Below are 17,827 nucleotides of genomic sequence, written 5' to 3'. Positions count from 1 at the left end.
CATTATTTCAACCTCTAATCAGCTGATTTAACCTGATTCCCTGCACAACCATCTGTATGGTTCACAGTGAATGATCCAATAAAAAGAAAAACTTCCCAAGGCATCCCACCCAAAAAAAAAAAAAAAAGAATTGTCAATGCCAGAAGTCAGAGGGAAACGGCTTGATGGGCTACAGCAGAAGACCACACCAAGTGCCACTCCTGTCAGCTAAGAGGCTACTTCAGCAGGGTAACATGGCAAGTCATAAACCTCAAATCTTAAACATGACAGTGAGTTTTCTGTACTCAAATGTGCTCCACAGTACGGAAGGCAAGTTTTCAAAGTTTGACTGCATAAAAGGTTGACAATTGCTATATACCTAAAATTAAATACTACCCTACGAGTCATATCAGCCCCTTTACGGAAACTTAATGCAGTGAACAACTTCTTCAACTTGCAGTTGCCTCAAGTTGTTTTGGCACGATCTGAACAAGGTGATATTGATATTTAGTTACTCCTCCTGCACGCCAGAGGGCGCTGCAGTCCGATTAGCGAATTCAAACTGGCTGGTAAATGGTGAGCGCGCGGGTGTTTTTAAAAGAAAAACAGGAATACACATAAACATGGCGGCTGAAAATAATAACAGAACCGTTTCAGATGTAAATAACCATGATGAAAGTGTCAGTTTTTCTCACATTACCGCCGTAGCTACAGGATGGATGTCGGACTTCATGTTTCTAAGTTTGTGTCGGCGTTTTAAGGAGGGCAAACGTGAGGAATTCAACGAAACGCTCTCAGCTTTCCAGAGTGAGTGAGGCACCTAGGTTACATATATTTATGCTAAATTTATGATTATTCCAGTGGTGTTAGATCAGCTTCCTAAGTTTACCATTAGTTAAAGTTTAAAAGTTGGTACGGACAAACATAAAAGAACCAAATATCACGTAAAATATGTTTAAGGAGTAGACGCCAAAACAGCGTTCGAGGTGAAACTCTTTAAGCCAGGTCTATTTTTATGTATTTTTTATGTTTTCTGTTAAGACCTGTCATGTTGTTGTTAAATGCAACTGGCACCTTTACTCAGAAAAACGAGAAGAAGAAGAACCTCTCGTTGGTAACTTTCATGTAAATATACATTGTATGTGCAAGTCTTCCTTAAGTTTCTGAAAATCTTGTGGCTAACACCATTTTTTTTTTTTTTCATTTCTTCTTCTTTTTTTCCTCAGCCATTCAGAAATTATCTCTTAAGAGAAATGAGAAAGCAAAGATCTGTGACTTCCTGGCAAGAGTCATGCATGGAAAGCTGCTGGGTAAGAAAACATGATGCCAGCCTATATTAAAATACACATTAAAACTATTAAAGATAAGAAAGGGGTTGGAAATCACTGATTAAAAATGTATATACCCACCTGTCTCTTCACCAGTGACGCATTAACTCTCCGTGGCCTAGATTTGTGGACATTTGTCAGCTCCACATCCATAATCTCCTATTACATCCACATCCCATCTTGACAGTGTCTACCTGCATTGAGTTTCTGCCATGTACTTACTACTTACTTACTAGATATTTACGTTAACAAGGAGCTGAGTAGTTGTGCCTAATAAAGTGGCCGCTGGGGCTATACTGTTTTACTAAAAAAGATTTAACAGCAGCAGAATCTTTCTGTCCTTCATCCTGGTTGGCTTCCTGTTTCCTTGTCCTGTAAAACACTGTTTTTCTTCAGATGTGCAGTTTGGAGATGATGACTCTGTGATGCCTCTGATGTCGGCTGCCAGACTTTGGTCAGACCTCAAAAACACTGTGGCAGACGAAAGTTTGTTTAAAAACGTTGCCATCCTTTTGATTGTACAGGTAATAAAGTTTTGTTTTGTTTTTCCTGCCTCAGTATGGGCCTTTGGGGGATTACTTCACTTGTAATTGAGCTACAAACAATATAGGGAAAGAGTTTGTTTCACCTCATATGCATTTTTCAATTTTGAGAACACAAAGGAGCATCATGCTTGAGTAAAGGAAACGGTGATTAACAAAACTAGTTAAAGCAGGATCCATTGCAGTGCTGGTGGTTTTCCTTTAGCTCTGACTCTAAAATCTCTTTGAGGGAACTAAACATATTACTTTGATTATGAAATAAGCACGGTTTAAGTCCTGATGTTGGCTGCTTGTATTGATTTTGAGTCTAACGTCATACATTTACCCTGTGCCTAGTCTGTTGCTGTCTGCTTGGAGAAGGGTGAAAGGTCTTCAGCCTCCTCTGCCCTCAGGTGGTTTGGGAATAACCTTGAACTTCCACAGGTCTGTATGGCAGTTATTCTCCCTTTCCTTTTCAAAATAAAGGTCAATTTTGGAACGTTTTAATTATTCAGTAACAGATTTTAAGCGATTTTAACAACTAATGTGTTTTAACAGGGTTTGAGAGTTAAGCTTTCGAAAATAGTTGCACAGGTGGAGACTTACCACCCATTCCTCATGAGCTTCAGTTTTAGTCGCCTGCTGGAGACAGTCCAGTCCTACTTGGATGCCTATTTGGAGAAGAATCCCTCTGACTACCTTCTCAAGGTACAGCACCTGCAGAACCTGAGTGTTTTATGTCACAGTCAGTATCCAAATGAGATTGGAAGACAGGTCTCCTCAACTATGTGAAAAATCACACTCACTACTATCACTGTCAATACTGAGATCACAATTCTGAGAATTTTGAGAATAACCTTTAAATCCTGCAGGTTCTCAGGTGTCTCAGTTATTTAAAGCCCTACTAGGTCACTTGTGTATTTAAAATCAAGGCCAACATGAAGTCCATCCCAACCTTAGTTCACAAGTTCTTTGTCAGGCCTACAGACTCAGTTTCTACAAGTCATACAGCACTGTGTTCACAGAGTAACTTAAAATATTTGCTTAAAAAACTAGGCTAGATATATTTATACGTATTATGTTTCAGGTTCTAGGCTGAATATTTTATTTCCTAAGTTGTAAGTTTAAAATTCACTTTAAACTCTTAGAAATGTTTGGGGGGTTTTGCAAAAAGTGCTGTCGACTTCTTTTGGGTTTTGGCTTTAGGGGGCACCACAACAGATCATCTCACCCTTTCTTTAGCATCATCTTTTGTCACACCAACCTTCTGCATATGCTCTTTCACTACATACCTCCATCTCTGCACATGTCGAAACCATCTCAGCCTTGTCTCTCCAAATTTGTGTCCAAGCCAAAAAAGTATAAAAACCCTTTTCCACTCTTTGTGAGATGGAAGGTTTTTTTTGCTAAATACACCGATCAGTGGACACTAGTCATTATGGGGACTCTGGGGCTGCATAACAGTTACAGTTTGGCCATCATCAGAAAATCCACAGATCTGTGCTCTCCCACTTTTTTCTGCTTTTGACACGTGGACTTCAAGCTCTGACTGTTCACTTGCTGCCTGATACATCGCACCTCTGGATTGTTGTGAAGAGATAATCACAGCGCCTGTTTTAATGCTGTGGCTTGCTGATGGGTGTACATGAGGTGTCCAAAGTTTCTCAGTAGTTAACAGGCAATGCTTAACAAACAAATTTTTGCAGATATTCATTTCTCCTCCTCTTTTTTTCTCCTTTTGTGCTGAAACTACATTCTTATCCTCCTGAGTAATGGCGCTCAGACCAACTGAAGGTGCTGATGTGACGTTATCAGTCATAGCTAATTGACAATTTGTCATCAAATTAGTTGGAAGGGCAAACTGCTGCATTCTGCAGAGTCGTCCTCAGGGCCTAACAGACTCGCTTATTCAGGAAAGTTTTATGAATGATTTACGCAAGCCGATGACCTCTTGATGGCTGTACTTGGAAGGGTATGCTAATGACTGCCCTCATTAATTTAGCTTTTCATTACAGCGGTGCTTGGACCAGAAAGTTAGTTGTTTTTAGAAGTTTATGAAAGGGTAATATTTATATGCATAAATTAGCAGAGCTAAATGTCTGTGTTATGTCTACCTCTCCGATCATCAGGCAGCTTCAAAGATGGTGCAGTCCTCACACAAAACTGAAGGTTTGGAGGACGAGGGGTCTCGGGACAGCTCTCTTTCAAAGAAGGCCAGTGATGTCACAGAGGACAGAAAGTAAGTCGTAGTATTTTAGAAAAGGCCCATTTAGTAAAACTCGACTTCTCCTTCATGCTAAATATTCAACTTTATTTATGTCCTAACAGGAAAGGAAACACCACATGTCACAGGTCAGTAAGAATATGTTTAACACTCACCAGACACATTATTAGGTACACCTTGCTAGTCCTGCATTGGAGCCCATTTTGCTTTCTAAACCACCTTGATGCTTCATGGCACAGATTCAACAAGGTGCTCGAAACATTCCTCTGATATTTTGGTCTATATTGAAATGATAGCATCACATAGTTGCTGCAGATTTGTTAACTGCACATCCATGATGTGAATCTCCTGTTCCACCACATCCCAAAGCTGGCCTCTTTGATTGAGATCTGGTGACTGGAGGCCATTTGAGTACAATGAACTCGTGTCGTGTTAAAGAAATGAGTTTGAGATGGTCTGAGCTTTGTGGCATGGCACAGCCATCAGAACATGGGTGTACTGTGGCCATAAAGGGATGGACATATGGCAATATTCAGGCAGCCTGTGGCATTGTAACAATGCTTGCTTGGTACTAACGGCTGATTCAGACTTTTGTGGCCAATGCCTTTGCCGACATTCACACTTGTGCACTACGCGTTACAGTTATGTCCTGATCTTTTATATCCTCTGCCAGCCTAAATGATTCTAGCACTTCTTCTCTTCCTGGGTCCCCTTTTTCCAGTTTCTTTTGGGGTTTTTTGTTTTGTTTTTTCCCCAGAGGCTAAAAAAAATGTGTCCGTGGTGAAGTTTTTCCACTTCTTTTTACATCCCCTCACATCAGTCCTGATAGTTTAAGGAATCTCCCTCGAGGAATTCAATCTGAGAGTCCATATATTGACGCAGGGATTGTTGTTCTCTCACTGATTCATTCAAAAGTAGCAGGAAATGCACAGGAGGAATCAAGAGGCCACTCAAAATAGTTGGGGTGTGAGTTTCAGAGGGGTTTCTGATTAGTGTACCTGTGACATAGATTTCACATAGAAGCATAAATCCTATTTCCGGGGACAGGTGTGCCAAAAAAATATTCCCTACACCACCAGCACCAGCCTGAACCGTGTTTTCATATTGTTTGTGCCAAATTCTGACCCCCACCATCAGGATGTGCAGTGTGCCCTTCTGCTGCTGTCGCGCATCTTCTTTGACGTTTGATGTGCATTCAGAGTTGCTGTCCTGCATAGTTTCCCACCAGCTCAAAGCCATGTTTCCATTCCCCCCTAAGGGATTTTCACCCAGAGAACTGTCGCTCACTGGACATTTTCTCTTTTGGGACCATTCTCTAGAGATGGTTGTGAAAATCCCAGTAAATCCGCAGTGTCTGAAGTACTGCCATGTCACATTCAGGGTCACTTAAATTACACATGTAGGTTAAGGAAATAATTGTGTCGCACTGTATTACTCTTCCACAGACCAAAGCGGAAACTACTCTCAACCATAAATACAGATGTGTGGAAGCCTGATACATGCAAGAAGCATCATTTTTCTCTACGTCGAATCTCCAGTAATGGTGGGTTTTAATTTTCTTGTGGCTTTGATTGGTTTCTGAATTTTTCTTTTGAAATTTATTTACCAGCACATTATATTTGAGCCTGAATACAAGTAAATTAATTTCAAACCTTACAGCATCAGAGTTATCCCAGATGACAGAAAATTCACCAGACACAAAAAAGGTACAAAAAACAAGAAAACCCCCTCAAGTAAGTAGAACCAATTAATCCACAAATCAGTTTAAGGAGTTATAAATATTCCTTTAAGCATAGAAAGCAGGAGTTTATGTTTTTTCCTTTTTATCTAGAAATGGACCTCCCAGCTGGACAAGTACCTCAAGGATGGTGTTAAACGTCACGGGCAGGGGAAGTGGTCTCGTATCTTAATGGATTATGACTTTGAAGGACGCACCGGCACCATGCTCAAAGACCGCTGGAGAGTTCTAAGGAGGGCACATGAAGTGGGATAAAGACAGACAGAGCTTCTCTAATTCGTACAATGTAGCATTTGACCTGTAAATAAAATCACCTGATTTTTCTATTGATTTTTTTAAAATAGTTTTAGTTGCATGCTCTGCTGTGTTTGCACTGAAACAATTTACCACCAGAGGGTGCTCAAGCACAGAACAGTGATCTGGGTAACTTGGTCTGCTGTGACTGGGTAAATTTGACAATGTGTAACAATCTGACAATGTGTCAGTAAAACATAATTGTATATTTCACTCATTTGGTCTTTTTTAGCTGACCAGCTAAAGCTGAGTTAGTTCCTTAACCGTGTCAGTGTATGTGCTTTGCTGTTGCTGTTTGCACCAAGTCATACCACCAGAGGGCAATCACAGGAAACGGTGTAAAAGTTTTTAGTTTTTTATATTTAAGGCCACATTTTTTGGATAAATAAGGTGTAAGACAAGACATTTGGAAAAGAGTACAATAGCATTGTTTTATAACCAAAATAAAAGGAAGTGTGCTTAATGTGTGTGAGGAAAAGGTGGAATGCTGTACAAGTGTCTTTCTATTTTAATGTGTATGAAAATCTGTTATTTAAAAATACTTTACTCTGATCTGGACCATATTAAGAGACATATCTGCAAAATTAGGCCTCTTCTTAGTGTTAATAGACAATGTGTTGAGGCATCTGGTTCCCCACTGATGATTGGTTTTTTAGATGTTCACGTGAAATCCAGATCAGATGAAGACAAAACTGTGTTGTTGAGGACAGGCGCACCGCTGAGTTTTCTGGATCTTCTTCCAAGTCCCGCTGCACCGCGGGTTCCCCACCGCCTGCCAGTGGAGCACAGTCTCTCTGCAACGCAGTTAAACCACTGGTTTCATACCACTTTATGCACATGGTTTCACATAGTCATTTCACAAGATCTCAACACTGCTTAGCTTAAGGCAAGGGCACATTAAGTGTTGAAGCAGAAGGTGGACTCATTTTGTAGCTGTTTTAAGTTTTATGAACTGATTTAGATTTTTATGTGAAATCGTGCAGTTAGGGCTTTGTAGACAGGAACACAATTTCCATAACTTTGGCTCTGTACAGAAGTGCAATAGATCTGAAATGCAATGCAATTTCAATGCAGACTTTCAACTTTAATCCAGCTCCTTTCAGGGGCTCAAACTGGATAAGTGAGCATAATCATAACCGAAATGTTTACCTTTTAGGATTTTGTTAGTTATGGTTGACAGACTGACTGAAAGCCACACACATTAATGAGTTTCCTCCTTTCTGATGGTTTTCCAGGCCTTTAGTTTAGACCTTGGGTTTCTTTGTAATTTAGTTTGCTCTTCAGCAAGTGAAGTGCATGCTCGATTGGTTTGTGTTCCCTGCTCATTCTGTCTTCCATCTTGCAAGTATTGCTGTATGCTTCAAATAATGAAACATTCTTAGTCTTTTCCTTGTTCTTATATACTTGTTATACTTTCATTAGTCCAAACAAATGCTGTTTCACAACTTGTCTGGTATTGTTAGATGTTTAAATATGTTTTTTTCTGCCCCTGGGCAATGTTCACAACTTGGTTGGGGCTTTATGAGGGGTCTCCAAAAGTTGATTCTGTTCATCTGGATGTAGCTTTTTCAGTGGGAAAAACATTTCGTCACTCATCCAAGTGACTTCTTCAGTCTCAGCCGACTGCAGGTTTCCCCAATCTTATAAACAGTACATTTGCGTAATGACTGAAACCAGCCCACTGAAGGAACAATGGGCTGGGAGGTCAGTTCCTTCATCATAGTTACGCAAATTCTCATGATCAACAACCACTGATCAATGGCCATGACTACTATTCACAGAGAGTTGGGGAATGGCTGCAAGCACAGCATTGTAAGATGGTGACAGATGTACCCTTAGGCCCCCTCCTTGATTCAGAGATGGTCTTTCCCTTTTCACGTAAATGGCCTCCTTGACTCCGCGCTCAAACCAGCGTTCCTCCCTGTTCAGGATGTGAACATCCTCATCCTTGGAAGAGTGTCCACTGCCCTGTAGGTGTAAATAGACTGCAGAGTCCTGGCCTGACGTTTCTCCCACTGAAAACGCTACATCCAGATGAACAAGAATCAACTTTTGGAGATTTACTTACCTGGATGATTGAGCATGCATCAAAATGTTATGAGGGGTGTTTCTTTACCATGGAAAGGATCATCTAATCATCTACAATTATTTAATTATCGATTGAAAATCTTACCTTTTTATTTTGCTGAGCACACCATTGAGTTATTATCTCTCTGTTAAAAATTCACCACTTCTAAAGTTCTACCTCTGTCACAGGTTTTTAACAGCCTATGGATGATGTGTTTCACCAGTCTTTAGAGCATCTTTGCCCACTGAAATCTGGAAGTCGTGGGTTCAAACCCACAGTTTTCAAATGCAAATGCTACACTTGGAATTTTTCCAGATATTTTACCTTCACAATTGCTCAAAAAATAAGCCGAGAAGCCCACATCTGTCCATGAAGCAGCTTTTCAGTCAGATATTTTGGTCCCTAAAGAAAAAGGGGGCTATATAATAAATAACCACCATTCCTAAATGTTCCTTCAGTTTGTAAAAAATAAGAATAAAAGCTGAGAGTCTGCCCTTTTAGACCAGTCAGCTGTAAATTAAATGTGTTTTGGTAAACAGCCAAACAGTTTAAATATATCTGGACTGCAGGAAAAACACATGTAAAATGGCCGATAACTGCATACTTGTCTGATTCCTGACCGTCTCCCTGGCAGCTGCTGGTATTGTTTCGCATGGCAGGAGGTTCACATGCCACACACACGTTAAAGCCCTCTGTTATGTAGCGCATCCACAGTGTGTGGGGCCGGTTCTCCACAGTACAGTGGGGCGTCCGTGACTCTAGCTTGAATTCCACACAAAACCTAAAGGGGGACAGGATTAGAGTAATGAAGGTGAACAAAGTAAATCCTGGAATACTGAGACAATAGAATTCAAACAAAATAAACCTTTAACGCACAGGAGAGGGACATCGAGGCATCATCATTAGGCGATATTGGGAATTACTGATCAGTAAAAAAGAAAAACCCACTTTATCCCCAGTAGCAGGGCCACAGCTCTTATGAAAGGAATAACAATAATTAAGCATATAGATGCTTTGAACTGCTCGCAATACCGCACCTACTGTCATCCCAACCTTTTGTGTATGCGCTTTTCATGTGACAGCCTTGAGTATTTAATTTCAAAGGATTGTCGGCAGTCTTTCAGCATCGCTATGTTTAATGGTCTGTAGACAGAAGGCCAGGTGGGCAAACACCTACAGGTAGCTCGTTGGTAGGAAAACGTTGAGCTGTTATCTCCTTTCAAATTCATTTGTGATACAAAGCACAAAAAAGAGGTTTTTCCCCTGAAAGCATTCATGAACTTTTCAACTCTTGAATTCAAAGATTTTTGAGGTCTGTGCAGTTTCAGAGAGCGTCTGCAGGCTTTATAGTACCATGATATGAAACCTACCCAGGGTTTAGGGGGTTTCCGTAGCTGTCGTGCTTGGGCCTTCCCTTGGCAAACGCCATGCTGGTGATGAATGCAGGACCTGATAAGAGAAACCAGATCATCTATGAATTAGAAAACAGGATCAAATGCAAGAAAATATGCATGCAACTTCACACACACACACACACACAAAAATGTTCATGCTGTAAAACCAGAGAGTGTTCATCTGGTTGCATACCTGAGTTGAAGCCACAGTGTCTACCCTGGTGGTCTCTGTATTCCCTGCAGCCAGCTCGTTGCTCAAGACCGGGGCAGGGCTGGCCACTGTTGTGGGGCTGCTGCTCTATGTGACGAACACGGATTCGCACCGAAGGCTGGCAGGGTTTGGCACAGCCGCTCCAAAAGCTCCAGTCGCTCACAACACAGTCCTGAGCTGGATGTTGGCACCAGTATCAAGAGAGAAACGTTATTAGAGGAAATCCTCTGTTGCAGCAAACAATTAAACTGCATTTAAACCAAAGACTGACTCCCTAAGATCTTAGCTTTTGTGCCAGGATTACAATTCCCATCGACAGTAAGATGTACCATTGTTCTTTAAGGGATGAATAATTATAATATTCCAGTGGAAGAGTGGAATGTGACTCAATATCCAGGAAATAACTTTGGATTAATGAAGCATCGATTGTGACTTGTGGAATTAGTGCTTCCTGCTCTGCTACAAGTATTCTGACAGTGTGCCAAGTGCGCCGCTCAATCAGTGACCGAGTCCTGTGATTTTTTTTCTTTGTGCCTGCTCTATGATTCCACTTTGACGTATTAAACATTCACATTTAGTCACTACTGGCCCATAACACATATTAAATGTGCCTAGCTTGTTTGACTGTAGCTGTTATCGCTACAACTGATTGACAGAACCACATTCTTAAAATATTTGTACTAATTCCATTATGTGGGCCAGCCCACTGAAATGAGGTTAGGCTCAGAGCTGCTGGGGTTATTTGGTGTGCTGATTATTGCCATTTTTTGTAATGCGGCAGGTGAGACACATGCAAGGAACACAAAATCAGAGATTATGTGAGGTTTGCACCATGTTAGAAGCTGAAGAAAACAACAAAAGACACAGAAGAGCTGGAAAGGACTGAAGTTAAATGCACACAATTTAACATGTATGGGAAAATGTGGAAAGCATCCGCCCATGCCACTTCTCTCATTAGAGGTATGTTGTGTGATAAGCAGCCCACTAATGACCAGATAGTGGTGATAATTTGTCTTGTTTTATCTTCTGGACGATAGATTCAGAAGATAGCAAGAGGTCGGGTATCATAAAGTTAAGGTGCGAACCAAAAAACAAACAGTTCCATCCATTCATCACTCACCTGGACACTCTGTGAAGTAGTCAAAGCAGCAGTCTTTAGTTCTGACGCAGCCTTCATCACAGTAGCATGTGCCGTGCACACGGTCCATCCTCCAGTCAGTGGTCAAACAGTTGGTGTCTCTGCCTCTGCAGCACTTTCCCGAACAACCTCCACTCACCAGGTGGTTCTCACCCAGAGCAAAAACTACCAGCACCCAGCAGGCAAACTCAACAGAGAATCCCATCATGATGGAGTGAGGCCAGAAGTCAGCCCCTGAAGTAAGATGCCAGCCTCTTGGTTTCCCCCCAGGCTGTGCTCACACACGTCTCTACCTGTGTTTACTCCTGCTCTGGTTCTGCTTCTTTCATGCTCATGACCGTGAGAGGGAGAGGTTGGAATACCAGCCCAGCCCAACCCAGCCAGGACTGAGCTCTGCCACAGGAGCCCTTGTGACCTGGAATTCCTGTGTCCGTCTCCTGTGTCCAGCCCTTCAGTTTCCCTCCAGAAACAGGTCTGCAGTGCAACCCACAGTACAAAACACCCAATTCCAGCACTGGCGTTCGTGTTGTGTGTGCCTGCCTTTCCTCAAAGCTGGTGTCTCTCTCCCCGTTCCCAGCTGAGCACCTCCCTCCAGTCGATCACACTCGGGAGGAGACGATGAGGACAAGGGAGGGGTGAGCTGGTGATGCATGCTTTACCATCCCGCCTCTGTTCTTTCCTTTTTGCCTCTTTCTTACCTGCCTTATTCTTGTTTACCTTTTTTCTGACCCTCTTTCTTCAGAATACCTGTGACCTTCTGCCACCCCAGGTTTCCGAGTCCCAAAAGAAAGGGAGGAATGTGAGAATTTGGCAGGTCTCCAATCAATTGTTCTACACCGTCCCCTTCTCACCTCTCTCCCTTTTTCTCTTTCCCTTAAGTTCCTGTAATCCAGCAGAAATCCAAACCGTTCGGGTATGATTTTGTCTCTGTGTTTGTTTTGTTTGTGAGGTTTATGTAGACTAAAGATTAGCTTCACTGGGTCAGAGGCTGTCAAAAAAATCTACATATCAGCTTCCCCTGAGCTCAGCCATAAATAAGGTAATTGTTTTATGCGTGCAGTTGTTTCCTGCAATTCTGAACATGTGTGCTATTTGTTTTAAACAAAAACAAAGACTTTTAATGCACTACTCAATTCCTAAATGCTGGAAGCTAATTCCTTCTTGACTTTGTTTCCAGTTTTATGCTTATCTAAGATAACCATCTACTGGTTGTAGGTCATATTATGAAGGCAAACAAGAAAGCGGTATCAGTCTTATCAAGGAAACAAAGAGTCATATTTCCCAAAATATGTGACTGTTCCTTTTACCAATCCCTGATAAACTGTTATATACTGTTATAAACTGCATACAACATGAAAAAGCATTTAAATACAATGCTAAGAAAACATTATCTGCCCCCTTCCTGATTTCTTATTTTTTCCATATTTGTAACACTTAAATGTTTCAGATCATCGCGCTAATTATAATATAAGTAAAAAAAATAACCTGAGTAAATACAAAATGCAGTTTTTAACTGATTATTTTATTTATTAATAAGGAAAACAACCTGTCCAAACCTACTTGGGCATGTATGACAAAGTAGTTGCACCACTTCTAAATCATAAATTAATTGTCATTAACCAAATATTTTGATTTACAAAGACTTTTCTAAGGATTTGGGGCTCCAGAAAACCACAGTGAGAAAATGTGAAACAGTGGTGAACCTTCACAGGAGTGGCCAGCCTACCAAAATCAATCCAAAAACACATCAACGACTCATCCAGGCGCTCCCAAAAGAACCCAGAACAACACGAAAAGAACTTCAGGCCTCACTTGCCTCAGTCAAGGTCAGAGTTCATGATTCAACAATAATAAAAAGATAAAATGTCCTCCATGGCAGAGTTCCCAGTAGGAAACCACGGCTGATCAAAAAGGATAAAAAAACTCATCTCACATTTCCCAAAAAACATCTTGATGATCCCCAAGACCTCTGAGGAAATATTCTGTGGTATGACGAGACATTTCGAGCATTTTATAAAAAGAATATATGACGGTCTCGGGCTGCTCTGCTGCTTCAAGTCTGGAAGGCTTGTTATAATAGATGGAACCATGAATTCTGCTCTTTCCCAGATGATCATGAAGGAGAAATCAGTTCATGGCCTAAAGCTCAAGAGCCCTCAGCTTAAGCAGCAGGACAATGATCCAAAACACACCAGCAAGTCCATCTCTGAATGGCCCAACAAAACAAAAAGAGGGTTTGCAGTGGCCTAAACAAAGTCCAGACATAATTCCAATTGAAGTGCTTTGGTATGACCTCAAACAACCCCCAAATGTAGATAAATTCAAACGATTCTGCAAAGACAAATGGGTCAAAAATTCCTCCACAGTGATGCAGAAGACTCACATTATCGCAAACGCTTGATTGCAGTTCATGCTGCCAAAGGTGGCACAAACAGTTATTAGGTTTAGGAGGACAAATACTTTTTCACAGCGCTGTATGTTGCATCGGAGCTCCAGTTTGCATTATTTACAAACCAGAGTGTAGTGTTAATATAATGCACAATTCATAATTCTTCAGTAAAAACTGAAACTCCTCAATGTGAAATGAAAGACAATCAACTCTATAATGCAGGACAAGCCCAGTCGTGCCCTCTTTAATGGCATGATGGAGGGCTACACAATATATGGCAAGGATTTCTAATGCTGCTGCTGATTGATGACGACAAATTGGAGAGGGCAGACAAAAAACATTTTTTACTTATATGCTCCAGGGGGGCTGACTGTTACTGTTGCTGAAGAAGCTCAGCCTCTTCCATATTATTACGGCCAACAAATGGGGCCTCTGCAGGGAGCATCAGCAGGAAATGAGGCCTCCTCACGCCTCCTGCTATTGAAGAAGTAGACATTAGTAATAACTGGATACTTCGCTGTCTTGAAAAATAATCTTTCACAAGGGGGTCTGGCTGGGTCCTTTGATTATTCTTCATGGTATGGAGCAGGTAGGTCAAGCGACAGTAATAGCCTTCATCTCCACCATAATCATCAGCAGAGGCATCGCTAAGAAGCAAGTGTCTGAATCAGTATACGTTAAAGTTAAGTTAAAGTTAAAGTACGTTAAAGTTAAATCTACAAATATTAAACACAATAAATAATCCCAGCTGTGAAGTTTCTTACTTTTTAACCATTTGCTTTCTCATAAAGTCCAACTATAGTGCTGATTTGATCCGTCCACTGATGCAAGACGTTCAGCAGCATCAGCCTCAGCATGAAGGAAGCGCACATCAAAGCATGTGTGTTTTCCATCTGACAGGCTCCCAGCCATGGACCTCCTGCCCTTCCTGCTCATTTGTCGGAGACAATCAGCCTTACAGCAACACACCCAGTCATCTTAGTGTACATCGGTTAATATTTCTCAAGACGGGGAACAGTAATTGAGCATATTTATGATCTTCAAACAGTGTCGCAAGTTGCTGCGTCATCCATCCCCTTCATTTGGGGCAAGAGCAGAGATAGAAGGAGATACAAAGAAGGATTGATTTAGTAATAAATGAAAGTCTGCTGTCCTCCCCTTCTTGCGGTGGGAAGGTAGAAGGGTCAACCCTAGCTTCGTCTCATCTATATGGGGAATGTAAACTGGCTCTCCTCAAGGGAAGACTTGACCTGGGTTGCCATAGTTTCAAAAAGTTTCTTGCCATCAAAAGCTCTGGTTGACAAATACTAGAATTTACCTTTACACGATGGCATGTGTCGTAAAGATGATGTCATCCATGACTAAGAAAATGCTTTCTCTGTGTTGCACAGAAACTGTATTTTTAAGCCTTTCTATAGAAAAAAACACAAAAGTAAAATCAAAGCAAAAAAAAAAACCCCCAAATGTTTGTTCTTAGAGAATATTTGATTAGAGCTGGTCGAAATAATTAGTTCGAGTTTCTTTCTTCCTGATGAGTACAGTCAGTTCCTCCCACATGAATGGAAGCCTTTGTCTATTATCTTCTCAATTTATAGCACATTCTTTCACGTCTACATTTGTACATTTGGGTGGTTTTCCAAGTGCGGGAGTGTTTTGCACCGTCTGTTCTTATTATCTGTTCTTATGTAACTGAGTTTCTGTAGTTTCCTTCATTGTAACTTGAGTTCATCCATGCACGGGCATTTTATCCTATTTCTTGTGGATTATGTATGCATCTGTGCCACACAGTGGCTTGAGTTATTATTTAATGAGTTGAGAAGTTTGGTGTTTGACTTAGGACGAGTCACCAAATCACACTTTTAAGTTTTTAAAAGGGCACAGTGCAAACACCCAGTGAGCCTTGCTCTTCATGTCGCACTTACAACAGCGTCTATTATGGCAAGACGTTTTGTACATCCTTCTAATGATTCTCCATTCATTACAGGTCATTACTGCTGGATAGTTTACGGATCCAGCGGTAGGCCCCGGAGAGGACTGATGACACTCTAGCAATGGCTCTACAAGCTGGCTGGCCTTGGAGAGCTGCCAGTGTAATGACATCAGAGAATGTGATATTGATGAAAGTTTTTCTCCTGCCTGATCCTGACATCGTCACTGATAATTGTCCCCTCATGAGTCACCTCACCTGGCATATGGATCCATATGTATGTAAATCAATGCGGACATTAGTAGCAGCGGGCAGACGACTCAAGATGTGTGGGTGGGGAGTGAAACCGAGCCCTGCCCCTGAGAGAGATGACGCTTCGAGTAATGATAATGGCTAGGTGGCAGGGTGGAGCTATCAGGGTAGATTTCATAAATCACATCGTTAAATGTCGCATAGGGCTAGTGCGCATGCATGCGTGTGTTTCTCTGTCAAGGGCAAAGTGTGTAAATATATATACATATATATATACTGTATATATCGTTACCAAACATGTCAAATTTCACTGATGCCTGTGAATAACAGATCACTCTAGTAGGATAGATTGATGACATGAAAATAAACAAATGTCACCTGACCTGGCAGCTGTAACAACCTGTGTGCAAAACATTTTGAAATGATAAAATTACTCCAGTTTGTTATTGTTGTTGTTTTTCTTATAAGATGCTCTGAAAAAGACAAAAAAAAATTTGACCTCTTTTTTATCACTGTGTAACTGTCTTTTAGGATCCTTAGACATAATTTTTAGGCCACTGACAAACTACAGACTACCAGACATGTTTCCTTTTTTATGCTAATCCAGACACACGGGGCCCAGAGTATACAAACGAAGTGAAACTTGTTGTGCACAGTATGATCAACACTTTCAATATAAAAAAGCACTGTGCTTGTCCACAGACTCCAGCTGGCTCTTTTCATCTCATACCTAATAACGATGTTAGCACAAGGTTTCTTCCTCTCTGTCAGAAAAGTCCTAAATTGCTCAAACTAAAGGACTCTGTTGTTCAGCATGAAGAGTGGCCTCGGAGCCTATCTTTGGTGCCTGTCTATCTCGGTGGCCTCGAAGTCTTTTTCTGGCATCTGTCTATGTTATACCGAGTCATGACTGCAGCATCGTGAAGGTCAAAAGGCTGAGTTGTAAGCAAAAAGTAAAAATGCACCACATCTGAATGAATAAAAGGAATGAACACATTTTTTTCTCTAGTATAAAAATGCACATAGTTTAAGGACAGTACCAGAAGTGGGATGATAAAATGATCAGCAAGAACATGTGTTATCAAGTCAGCCACAGTGAATAATAATAAAAACTTACATCTGAGTCTCCTGAACTGTTTCGAGGAAACTTTGTCCCATCAAAATTTATATAGCAGCACAGCATATTTGGGAGATTTTTGATCTGAGGTGTTGGCACACAGGCTACATTCTCCGATCCCTGCTGATAGAGTCAACTGGCACAATGTCAAGTCAGGTGAAACAGTAACACAACCTGGCTTTTTTTCATAAAACATGTATCTGACGTTTTCATGCCTTTTGTGTGATAAAATGAATTGGCATTTTTGTCATTATCGGATCCTTGACTTAAGTGACAGTTGAACTTTTGATTCAGCACCGTCTCGTTTGTTCAAGGTTTCTGTGGAACTACAGTGAAACGATAAACCACTTGTGGGCAGGCCCCAGAACAGCTCCTATTAAAGACCTCATTGTTGACTGTTTGTTCCAGGTCATTTTGTTTCACTACACTTGAAAGGGACGCTAAAAACCCTGCAAGAAGAGGGAGCCCCGGCCTCCATTTGGGCATTCATGCGCCCCCTTCACTTGGTATGAATAAGTGGATGGCTCTGTGTTTCTAGGTCACTGTGTGCCCCTGAAATGCACACCTCACAATCCCGGCGGAGGGAGGGACGCAAACAGAGCCTGACGTTTGACAACATCTCAGTGCCATTTAATAGGGAGCTTAGGCACACACTCCCTGAAATTAAACACAGTTGACAGTTGAGTTTCAGAGCGCACATACTGACTGATATCCTTGATGATGGCTTCTTCTCCTCTCCCTCGCTGCTTTGTTTAATCCAGCAGAAATGCCAAAATGAGAAAAAAACAATAACAGTGAAACAAAAACTCTCACTTAAATGTATACCAGACTACGTAGAAGCCTTCATCTGTCACTTTCAGCACTAAATGATCTCAGTGACAGAACTTCATCTCAGCTGTTTCCCCTGCGTCTTTCTGATTGGCACAGGGTGACGCGGAGGAGAGCTGTAGCGGCGTGATAACACACATCAGCGATTAGTGGAAAAACAATTTCAGCCATTAATTCTTTCTTTTCTTGTTCTGTCTTTATTTACACACAGAGCCAAGTAAATTTAATCAGATTAAATTTTAAAGGGTTGTAAAGAAACTTTAAAATGACGTCAGATGTGATATTTTCACAACCTTTACTTCCACCAAAGGGCCAAAACTTATAAATAGTTCAAGTAATGAATTAATGGTTCAAATATGTAGCAAGATACTGCACAAATCTCCAGTATAGATGGCTGTAGAAAATAGCATTAGGACCAG

General features: G+C 41.2%; 2 protein-coding genes across 2 annotated transcripts; one reads left to right on the top strand and one right to left on the bottom strand.

Annotated features, from left to right (window-relative positions):
• The first annotated feature begins 554 nt into the window (after positions 1-554).
• Positions 555-6,297, top strand: terf1 (telomeric repeat binding factor (NIMA-interacting) 1). Its single transcript, XM_031750115.2, has 10 exons — positions 555-786; positions 1,206-1,289; positions 1,704-1,831; positions 2,186-2,272; positions 2,387-2,536; positions 3,958-4,067; positions 4,157-4,180; positions 5,498-5,595; positions 5,712-5,785; positions 5,884-6,297. Exons 1-10 carry the CDS (start codon positions 603-605, stop codon positions 6,043-6,045), a joined length of 1,101 nt encoding a protein of 366 aa, XP_031605975.1. The 5' UTR covers positions 555-602; the 3' UTR covers positions 6,046-6,297.
• Positions 6,298-6,423: 126 nt separating this feature from the next.
• On the bottom strand, positions 6,424-11,507 carry LOC116328349 (somatomedin-B and thrombospondin type-1 domain-containing protein). Its single transcript, XM_031750117.2, has 5 exons — positions 10,878-11,507; positions 9,740-9,934; positions 9,523-9,601; positions 8,757-8,933; positions 6,424-6,878 (listed from the first exon to the last, which is right to left on the bottom strand). Exons 1-5 carry the CDS (start codon positions 11,101-11,103, stop codon positions 6,761-6,763), a joined length of 795 nt encoding a protein of 264 aa, XP_031605977.1. The 5' UTR covers positions 11,104-11,507; the 3' UTR covers positions 6,424-6,760.
• Positions 11,508-17,827: the final 6,320 nt, after the last annotated feature.

This window comes from Oreochromis aureus, linkage group 9 (genome assembly GCF_013358895.1).
Source record: "Oreochromis aureus strain Israel breed Guangdong linkage group 9, ZZ_aureus, whole genome shotgun sequence".
Classification (NCBI taxonomy): Eukaryota; Metazoa; Chordata; class Actinopteri; order Cichliformes; family Cichlidae; genus Oreochromis; species Oreochromis aureus.
Note: the sequence above shows the minus strand (reverse complement) of the source record. Positions and strands in the feature narration are given on the sequence as shown.